This window comes from Varanus komodoensis, unplaced genomic scaffold (genome assembly GCF_004798865.1).
Source record: "Varanus komodoensis strain SLA01 unplaced genomic scaffold, ASM479886v1 scaffold40, whole genome shotgun sequence".
Lineage (NCBI taxonomy): Eukaryota > Metazoa > Chordata > Lepidosauria > Squamata > Varanidae > Varanus > Varanus komodoensis.
In genome coordinates this window covers 7,886,928-7,897,496 of record NW_025335942.1, presented here as the reverse complement: position 1 = coordinate 7,897,496, position 10,569 = coordinate 7,886,928, and the positions used below count along the sequence as shown (strand labels likewise).

Here is a 10,569-nt window from a genome sequence, read left to right as displayed (position 1 = left end):
CTCTCTCTCTCTCTCTCTCTCTCTCTCTCTCTCTCTCTCTCTCTCTCGTAGTCATTGCTTCCTCAGTTTGCCTGTCCATGAAACGGGTCTCTCGCTCCCCTGTCGCCCTTTCATCTCAAAGAAGCTGACTCTTCTCCAAAGGGCTTTCCCGGTGTCTTTTCCTCTGAATCCAGCGAGGCATGTTTTCTTACGCCACATCCGAGATGCTTTGCTTTCAGTCTGGCCCTTTTTTAGTCCTGTGGCCCAGCGATCCTGCAGTCATCGCTTGCTGCTGGGTGTGAAGTGGGAATGTGCACAGCTGAGGTCGCTGGGGGCCCCCCTCGAGAGGGATTCGGCCCAGTGAGCTCTGGAATCGATTACTATTGCAGTACTGTCTGCCTGGAGCCATCCTCAAAGACACTCCGACTGACCCAATATTATTCCCCACCCCGGCAAGTCGCTTTCTCGGGGTACTTGGAGGGTCCTCCTGGAAAAAGATGCTTCTTCAGAGAGATATTTTCCTTTGTACCAGTGAAGAACATCTGGCTCATCAGAGCAAAAATAAAAGATTAACTCCCCGGGGGATTGGTTGGATGCCTGAACAGATGGCCGCGTCCTAATCTGTGCTCACTCTCCCTTTTTGAAAGAGAAGAGACGGCATTTGCAGGCTCGCTCTCCTCCGCAAGCAAGCTTTGCACGTGCAAAGAGTGTGCAAACCCTGGTGGCGCAGCTGCGCCTGCTCCCGTCTCAGCAGAGCGATCGGCTGCTCGTATGGAAGGATCTGAGGGAATGAACCTGGCCGCCTCTTATTTTTCATCCTAGAGCTTTTAAGCAATAATCTGAACAAACACGATCCTTTCATTAGCAAATTGGTTCAAATACGGCCTTAATATGCACGTGGAAGTGTTAGCTCCCGCTCTGTCTCCAGGATGCCCTATTTTGCATCACGCCAAATTTACCTGTCAAGGTAAATATGCAGAGTTGACTTTGTGGAAGGAAATGGGAATGTGTAGAATTAGAGATCTATTTAGAAATGGAAAGCCAATTGAAATGGAATAGTAAGATGATAAAACTGCCCAGACAGGAACTGTCCTGGGCTGTTCGTGAAGATCAGGGCTCTCCTAAAAGTCCATGAATCCTGGCTTTTGAAAAGAGATGGGACAATGGCTCTCTCGAGGTGTACCAAGGAGCTGCACAGGTGTTGGTGGGGAAGGAAGGATGCCGGGAGACAACTGTGATTGTGGGGAGACACTGACGCACCCCCTCCTTGCCTTAGCCATCTTTGTATAGTCCTGGTTCCCCATCAGAACCGGGCCTCGCCTGGTGTCCAGTGTCCATGAGTCTCAAGATCGAGAGTTTCCTCTGAGAAACTTGCTGACTCAGTTGCTCTCAGGTCTTCTACAACGTCATCTCAATGTCCGGAGGCCCCTCAGCTGTTTGCTAAGATGCTCAGTGCCCCTTTTTGGTGTTTCGGTGAGTTTGAAGGAGGTGTTCTCCGGTGGGACTTCGGTCAGCTTGAAAGTGCTGTTCAGGACCAAATAGGCCTCACCAGAGTCAACTGCCTCAGATGGAAATTTCCAAGATGCGCCTTCTAAGATTCTTCACCCATTTGTTACGGACAAAACTTACTAATTTTGTCTAGTTCGATTGGCACAGATGTGATTACGGTAAACACCGGAAAATCTCTTTAATGTTAGGAAATGTACAGAGCCAGCTGCAGAAGAAGCTGGACGGGGTTTTGCCATTTCTTTACGGATCTCCTCATTGCAGAAGGGACATAAGCATCATAGTCTACCTAACCTTCTCTTTGTAAGATTCATAAGATACATACATCTCTTTCCTACTGTCCACTAATAGCGCTCTTTAACAAGCCTGCTAGTTGTCACTGGATCCAACAAAGAACCATCTGAATTCTTTCTTCCAGAAGACCCATTAGACATATACTTTTATTATGATTATGGCTACTGAATGGAAGTTGTGAGCGAGCGAGCGAGCAAACATACAGCTACCAACGCATCTGCAACCCTTTCAGACAATGATTTAGGATCCTTACTTGGATCACATTTTCATGGATAATCGGTGCTGAGGGCTGTTGGATCTCACGGTCTCTCCATGATCTCACGGGGGGTTTGAGGTTTCATGATAAGAAGGGCTTCCTTGTACTCAAAAGCCTAAGAACGCTGGCTTCGGCCATCCCTAAAGAAAGCACCATTACAAAAAGAAACCAGCACAAGCCAATCTCCGAGCCTTCCTGCATCGGGGAAGCAGAACTGCCGGCTTCAGATGGAAGTATCCGGAGACGACACTACTGTCCCACCCTGCGTTCTCGTGAGGGTTCCTTCGATAGCTAACACACCTGGCGTACTTTTGAAACACATAGTACTGCGTGTATGATTATGCGTAAGAAGCGGCAGAATATTATCTAAGCCGAGGAGCATCGCTGCTCCTGAGTTTCCAGCAGGGATATCGCTCAGATAATCTGGAGGTGACTGGAACCGAACTGGCTGGTGCATCGAAGGGGCCCACCACTTAGCAGCCCCTGCCCAGCTGTTTATTCCCGCCCTCCGGTAGGAGGAAGGTCTCGGCAATGGCTAATGAAAGAACTAGAAATTATGCATCGATGCAGCTAAATCTGATAATAAATAAATCTGATCAAATACCAAAACACAAGGTGGGGAAAAGAGCAAATTATGATCAAGTCTACATGCTCCAGTTAGGAGACTAGCGTCTGTGTTGTGTTGATTAAAATTGTTCAACACACCCCCATGATGGCAAATCAGAACCTCCAGGGGCAGCAACTCCACGGTCGAATTCGCACCTCCGTGCTGACCAGCTGTTCACCCACCACCATCCTGTGTGCTCCGAACGCCAGGCTGAAGCTCACCCAGATCCGGAACAGGCCCAGGGCCGGGAAGGACGTAGAAAAGAGTGGTCCCACAGCCGCCCTCCTATAGGGGCTGGATCCTTCCCGTCTCTTGAGCTGGAGCAGCAACTAGCAGCCCAACGGCCTGGCCAACCGCTCCCCCCTGGTATGTGCTGTCAGCCACGCAGGCCAGTGTGTCGCCGGACAGGTGGATGGCCGCACCGTCAGGGCTCCCCCTTGGGAAGGGCCACCTCATTTCATGTTGGGGCAGCAAAGAATGAGAGCGACCGCGCTGGCATGGGAGCGAGGTCACCTGTGAAATGCTTTGGGAATAAGAGCCCCGCGAACTGACCAAGACCCAAAGGGTGGAGGCCATGGCCTGAGTGGAAGGGAGGGGCTGGGCGAGGTTCCCAGCTTGGGCCCTTCGCCCTTTGCATGAGCAGGGGGTGATCTCTCGGGGGGGGGGGGCGAGGTTGCGTGCTCTTGTAAGCTGTGAAGGATCGGTCAAGATCCGCGTTGTGGGGGACTGCCTGATACTTTGGTGCTGGGGGCAAGAAGGGAAGGGTCTGGTGGCCTACTTGGCAGAGGACTGTCCTCTTGCCCAGTCCACTTTAAAGACCAAGAACCCGGAGAAGGGAGAGCAAGAGCAACCCGGAGGGCACCCGTGCCGAGCCCGGACAGCCCCTGGGTCAACTCTCCACACTACCGTGCAAGCATCTGCATTTTTATTTTAAATGGTTGTTTCTAAATCTGCATCTAAAAGATAGTGCATGTGAATGGCCTGGAAAGGTGCAAATGTGGGTTCTCTCTTATCCCCTTTGCGATACCAGAATCCGGTCTGGCAAAATCCCCTGCAGGATCACAGGAAACCCTCAGCTCCCTCTTCACAGGTAAGTGACCTCTATGACATTTGGCTCTTGGCTGCTGCTCCAAATGTTTGGGCCGGCAGCGTTGCTGTTCCTTTCCAGGGGCAGCGTGGACTGTGCAGGGCATTTTCGCTGGGAATCCAGCTTCTTCCACTCCGTGAGGTGCACCCCGTTGTCCAAGTCCTGGGGCATGGGCTCATGGCGGAGGGTGATTTGGACGGTTCGCAGCTGTGGACCATAATGCACGGCCAAGACGATGATAACAGCGAGGAAGACGAAAGCTGCCACGATGATGGAGACCACGGCAAGGCCATCTCCTTTCCCTTTCGTGGCAGAGCCTGGGGTGAAATCTGCGAAACCCTGGACTTCGTACTGCTTCAGGGGGTTGCTGGCAATGGAGAAATTCATCGCTGAAGGCCAGGGAGGAAGAGGATGGCCCTGTGAGGAAGAACGGTGGTTGAGAAATATAAAGGGGGAAGTACAAAGGAGTGGCAGACAGTGCAGTGTCTGTTCCCAGTTGAGAGCTGCTAAAAATTCTCCCCGAATTCTTCGAAGCTTTGACACTTCACAACTGCTTATTATCAAGGCCTTTTAGATCTGCTTGAGAGTCAAGGGGCAGCCACCGTCCCCTTTATCTCCTGATTGTATTTAGTTAGTTATGAAATGCTTTTATATACCATCCACCACAAGCATCTCAGGAGGGTTTATAATAAAAGCAAGACAAAATAAAGCAAAATAATGCACAGCCTCCAATTTCCAATAAATAAAGCCCAGCTTAAAACCAATTAAATATTAAAATTATGGGAACATAAAAAGGTTTTTGCCTGGGGCCGAAAAGAATAATGTGTCCTTGAGGGACGACTCTTTGGAAGGACCTCCTGCCCAGATCTTAATTGGTGGCTGGATATACATGGGAGCAGAGGGTCCTTTAGGAAGCCAAGCCCTAAGCCATGTAGGGTTTTATATGTCAGAACAAGCGCTTCAAATTTGACCTGGACTACAACGGGCATAAGAGGTAAGAATGCCTTCTTAAATGAACAGTGCAAAGAAATAGAAGAAAACAATAGAATAGGGAGGACCAGAGATCTCTTCAAGAAAATTGGAGATATGAAGGGAACATTTCATGCAAAGATGGGCATGATAAAAGACCAAAATGGCAGGGACCGAACTGAGGCAGAAGAGATTAAGAAGAGGTGGCAAGATTACACAGAAGAACTATTCAAGGAAGAGCTTAACGTCCCTGATAACCACGATGGGGTGGTCACTGACCTCGAGCCAGACATTCTGGAATGTGAAGTCAAATGGGCCTTAGGAAGTCTGAGCAACAACAAAGCTAGTGGAGGTGACAGTATTCCAGCTGAGCTATTCAAAATCCTAAAAGACGATGCAGTAAAAGTGCTACACTCCATATGCCAGCAAATTTGGAAAACTCGGAAGTGGCCACAGGATTGGAAAAGGTCAGTTTATATTCCAATTCCTAAGAAGGGCAATGCCAAAGAATGTTCAAACTATTGCACTCATTTCAGATGCTAGCAAAGTGATGCTCAAAATCCTACAGGCTAGGCTCCAGCAGTATGTGGACCGAGAACTACCAGAAGTACAGGCAGGATTTCAAAGAGGCAGAGGAACTAGAGATAAATGGCCAACATGTGCTGGATCATGGAGAAAGCTAGGGAGTTCCAGAAAAACATCTACTTCTGCTTCATTGACTATGCTAAAGCCTTTGATTGTGTGGTTCACAACAAATTGTGGCAAGTCCTTAAAGAAATGGGAGTCCCAGACCATCTTATTTATCTCTTGAGAAACCTGTATGCGGGTCAAGAAGCAACAGTGAGAACTGGGCACGGAACCACTGATTGGTTCAAAATTGAGAAAGGAGTTCGGCAAGGCTGTATACTGTCGCCCTGCCTGTTTAACTTCTATGCAGAGCACATCATGAGAAAGGCGGGGCTAGATGAATCAGCAGTTGGAATTAAGATTGCTGGGAGAAATATCAACAACCTCAGATATGCAGATGATACCACTCTCTTGGCAGAAAGTGAAGAGGAACTAAAGAGCCTCTTGATGTGAGTGAAGGAGGAGAGTGCAAAAGTTGGCTTGAAACTCAACATTAAGAAAATGAAGATCATGGCATCCAGTCCTCTCACTTCCTGGCAAATAGATGGGGAAGAAATGGAGGTAGTGACAGATTTTATTTTTCTGGGCTCCAAGATCACCGCAGATGGGGACTGCAGCCAAAAAATTAAAAGGCACTTGCTCCTGGGGAGGAAAGCTATGGCAAATCTAGACAGCATACTAAAAAGCAGAGACATCACCCTGCCAACAAAAGTGCGTATAGTCAAGGCTATGGTTTTCCCAGTTGCAATGCGTGGCTGTGAAAGTTGGACCATAAGGAAGGCTGAGCGCCAAAGGACTGAGGCCTTTGAATTGTGGTGCTGGAGGAGACTCCTGCAAGTCCCCTGGACCGCAAGGCGATCAAACCAGTCAGTCCTAGAGGAGATCAACCCCGACTGCCCTTTAGAAGGCCAGATCCTGAAGATGAAACTCAAATGCTTTGGCCACCTAATAAGAAGGAAGGACTGATGCTGGGAACAATAAATGGCAAAAGAAGAAGGGGACGGCAGAGGATGAGGTGGCTGGATGGAGTCACTGAAGCAGTCGGTGTGAGCTTGGGTGGACGCCGGGGATGGAGGAGGACAGGAAGGCCTGGAGGAGTGTTGTCCACGGGGTCGCGACGGGTCGGACATGACTTCGCGACTAACAACACAACAGGCATGAGAATGTCTCCCTGGATTCTAGATTCTAAATTAATTTTAGCTTCTTGGGCAATACTAGCTTATGAGTGAGTGATCCTCTACTCTCCATCTTATTGTATTATTTATTGAAAACTTTTCTGTATGCACATTTCTTCCAGGAATCTCGTGACAGTTTACAGAATTAAAATAAGAGAACGGTTTCTTTTCTCTTTTAATTTCCAGACTCGGGAGCAGAGAAAGCTGCCTTCTCAGAGATCAAACTGTCGGCACACCAAGCTCAGCCTCCTCAGCACCAACTGGTAGCTGTGCTCCAGGACCGGCGGTGTGTCTTCCTAGGCTGCTCACGGACGCTGGGGCTGCCCTGGAGCCTTCCTATGATCAAGGTGTGAGCACAGCCTGACCGTGTGAAGGCCCATGCAGAGCTGCCTTCCTCGTGGTTTACTGCCTGGATTTCCTACTAAAAGTTGTGAGCTGTATGAGCAGGCAAATAAAGGGGGATAGTTCCGAATTTCTCCTCATGTGGTAGCTCTCTTGGAATTTGGAATTCTGCATTTTCGGGTTCTGTTTTCGACTGGAACTGAGCCATTGGAGATTCTCCCTTGTTCCGGTTGCGTCTTTTGTATGCAGCCCACACAGGCGCGCTTGCTCGCCACAGCTTTTGATTTCTTTTGCTCCCTTGCAGCTCCCCCCACCGCACACCCAGATTCACACAGCTGGTGTGACTGTGAGCAGTTGTGTCTTGACGGAGCGCATCAAGACTCCTCCTCAGGTATGATTTTACCCTTGCCTTTGTCTACATAAAACATGGCAAAAAAGGGTGATTTAAGGCAGTGATACACACGATTGTGTCTTAGTTGGTTTTTGCTGGCCCGCATTTTTTTATCGATGCCCACGATGGTGTTGCTAACACAGAGCGTGGGAACGTGGGCTGAAGGAAGAGAGCGAGAGCGCCGCTCCGGGCGTGGACTGGCCGCAGGCACCCGTAGGAACCCTTTCCTGAAAAGGAGGAATGACGGGAACCTTTTCTGGCAACACCGGGGAGATCCGTGGCCATGTGGAGACCCACCGACGGGGCAGGGGAAGCCAGTCTCCCCCTCCCCCCACCAGGGCCGGGACCTTCTCCACGCCGCTGTGCGGACCCCTCAGGGCCGCGCCCACCAGGCACGGGCGGGGGGCTCTGTCGCGGGTTCCTGGAGAAGGACCAGCTCGACCTGGGAGGGGCTTCTGGGCACGGGGGCTACTGGCCGAGGCGAGGGGCACGGCCCCCCTGCAGGGCGCAGCCTGCCTGCGCGCTGGGCACCGCGGAGGAGCCGGGAGCCGGGCGAGCCCAGCGCCGCTCCGCAGCCGCGCCACCCCGCGGGCCGGGGACGCCAGCAGCGCCGAGGGCCACGGAGGGGGGGCGCGCACGGGGCGCGCAGGGCTTCCAGGCGCGCCTCTTCGCCTCCGCGCCCGCCGGGGCTTCTCGCCGGCCAAGCGGCCCCTGTGCCGGCGCCGAAGCCTCCCGGGCGCTCTCGCCCAAAGGGGAAAGGGAGCCAGCCGCCCGGGGAAGAGCGGGGCGCGCAACGCCATCCACACGCGCACGCTGCTGCGGCGGACGGCGAGCCTGGCGAGGGGCCGCGGCTGCTGCGGAAGGATGCCGCTGCGCACTCACCGTGGATCCGCGCCTGCTTTCCCGGGGACGGGTCGGGGAGGTCCGCGCGGCTCCTTGCGCCTCTGGAGCAGGAAAGCTGAAAGGTCAAGGAAAGAACGTGGGAACAGGTACCCGGGCAAAGCGGGCGCGCAGCGGGGAGGGGGGGCATCCCGTTTCCCCCACCCGCGGGGCTTCCCGCAAGGATTTTTCCGCGTCTCTGCAAACCTGGGGCTCTCCCAAGCCGGCGTCTCCTTCGACCTCTTGCGCGGTCTCTGGGGGCATCCAGCCGGGCGAGCGCAGATGCCGCGCAGGGGGGCCGTGCGCGGGAAGCGCGGAACCGGCAGCGCGCTCGCCCCAGAAAGAGGAATTGGCGAGTGCCACGCACGCACGCACGCTCTCCTGGGCTGCTTTTCGGAGCACTTCCTGCTCCCGGCGCCGCAGGTTGCTAGCCTTTAAAAAAAAACCTGCGGAAACATGCGCAGGTGTCATGCGTGGGGAGCAAACGGAGGGGCGGTGGCGCCCCTGCGGCCACAGGGCAGGTCCACCAAGCGGGCAAGTCCCGTTCGCACCCCGGTCGCTGAATTTTCATGTTTTTCCCAGCCGGAAAATAACGAGCCATTATTACAGGCAGTTTTGTTGGAAGGAAGGAAGGAGAGAAAGAAAACTGAAAGCAGCGCGGCGCGATCTCTCCTGCTGGGAAAGGGAGGCCCGGCTTGCGCTGTCCTGAGGATCCGATCCGGAGAGCGCATGCTGAAGAGCAACAGCGATGGCCCTGCAGGCAGGGTGGGGACAGAGCCGGGTCTGGGGTACCGGGTCGGGGGCCAGAGGAGGGGGCCGTCTTTGGTGCTTCAGGGGCTGTGGAAACCCGGGAGACTGTCCCGCTGCTGAAAAAGTACTTCCAGGCATGAGGATGACCCGCCCAAGAGCCAGGTTGCTCAAACGCCGCAGCCCCGTTTCCAGGCAATCCAAACTGGGGGTGTCTGTGCTCCTTTTGAGCCAGCAGTGATGCCATCCGCAGCCAACAGTCCTCGGATCGTGGCCTTCCCTCCCATATCTCTGCTGACCCGAACATGGAATTGGGGGTTTCTCCTGGAATGTGGAGACACCCTAGCCCAGGGGTCTCAGACTCAGCTGACCTGGGGGCCGCCGGAAGTAGAGTCTGGGTGAGGCTGGGCCGCAGCAAGTATCCCACCACCGCGGTGGTGGTGGGCCGCTCATCCTGCGGCCGGCCCAGGTGCCGCCGGCGCTTGGAAGGCCACAGGGCCCCTCCCCCGTGGCCCGCCCGTCCCGGCAATTGGCCCGCGGGCCGCGAGTTTGAGACCCCGTCCCACCCCACCTGATCGCTCACCTTGGGACTGGCTCCGGGGAAGATCGGCAGCGAACCTGCCCTGCAGACAAAGCCGCCCTTCGCTTGGGGCTGCACGGCTTAACGGAGAGCTGGTGCCATTTGATGACTGGCTGCAGTGGGATTTGCTTGCGTTTCAGTCAGAGCAAAGCCTTAATCTAGAAATGCGGAGATTAAGCCCCATCTGGGAAGGAAATGCCGATAACTTGGCATTTGGCAGATCACAGATGCTCCAGCGCTCTGGCGGGTTTTGACAGCCTTAGCAGTCACCAATGAAATTCAGAGAACGGATGTGAAACTCACCTCGCCGTCAAATTAGCGGGCACCGGGCACCGGTAAATTCCCGGGGAACCCTTTGCTGATGTTGGAAACGTATGTTGAAGATCGCAGATTGAAGTCCTGTACATGGCACCATAGACGGGCGTCCGCATTCCACAATGCATGCCACCAACCTTTTGTCGGTGCCATTTCTGTGTCTTATTCATTTATTTTATTAATCTGCCACTACTTTTATTTATTTTATTGGGTTTGATTTGATTTTCAGCCCCACTGCCCATTAGCTCCCTGGGCGGGTTACAGATATAAAGCCTTGTAAAATGTAAAAACATAGAAAGAAAGTGAGTCAGGAGGGGTCTCCGGGCCATCTAGTCTGACCCCCGGCTCCAGCCAGCTCCGCTCATGTAATCCCCAACATGTGGTTGTCCAGTCTTTCACTGATGGGGCCTCCACCACCTCCCTTGAAAGCCCATTCCATATCCAGGGGTCCTAACCATCAGGAAATACTTCCTGACATCCAGCCTGAAGCCTGGTTCCTTGTCCCCACTGGGACAAGTCCTGCCTTCCTCTGCAGGGGAGAACAGGGCTCTGCCCACCTCCGTGTGACACCCCCTCACATACCTGGATGTCGCCAACAGATCCCCTCTGGGTCTCCTCTTCTCCAGGCTGAAGAGACCCGGCTCCCTCAGTATCTCCCTCCCAACCCAGCTACCAGTCTTGTGACCCTGCACTGCACCAATTCGAACCTAAAATGTTTTTATCAAAACAAGATGAAACATTAAACATTACACATAATCAGATAGCAATAAAAAGCGCCTCTATCACATCTTAACCTAACAGAATCTATGATCCAA

At 53.1% G+C, this 10,569-nt stretch overlaps 1 protein-coding gene across 1 annotated transcript; it reads right to left on the bottom strand.

The window, feature by feature from the left end:
* Positions 1 to 3,617: 3,617 nt before the first annotated feature.
* On the bottom strand, positions 3,618 to 4,165 carry SMIM33 (small integral membrane protein 33). Its single transcript, XM_044443020.1, has one exon. The coding sequence runs from the start codon at positions 4,114 to 4,116 to the stop codon at positions 3,727 to 3,729; it is 390 nt and encodes a 129-aa protein (XP_044298955.1). The 5' UTR covers positions 4,117 to 4,165; the 3' UTR covers positions 3,618 to 3,726.
* Between the last annotated feature and the right edge of the window lie 6,404 nt (positions 4,166 to 10,569).

Coding starts and splice junctions, on each gene's coding strand:
- SMIM33 (XM_044443020.1), bottom strand. CDS start 4,116: ATGAATTTCTCCATTGCCAGCAACCCCCTGAAGCAGTACGAAGTCCAG.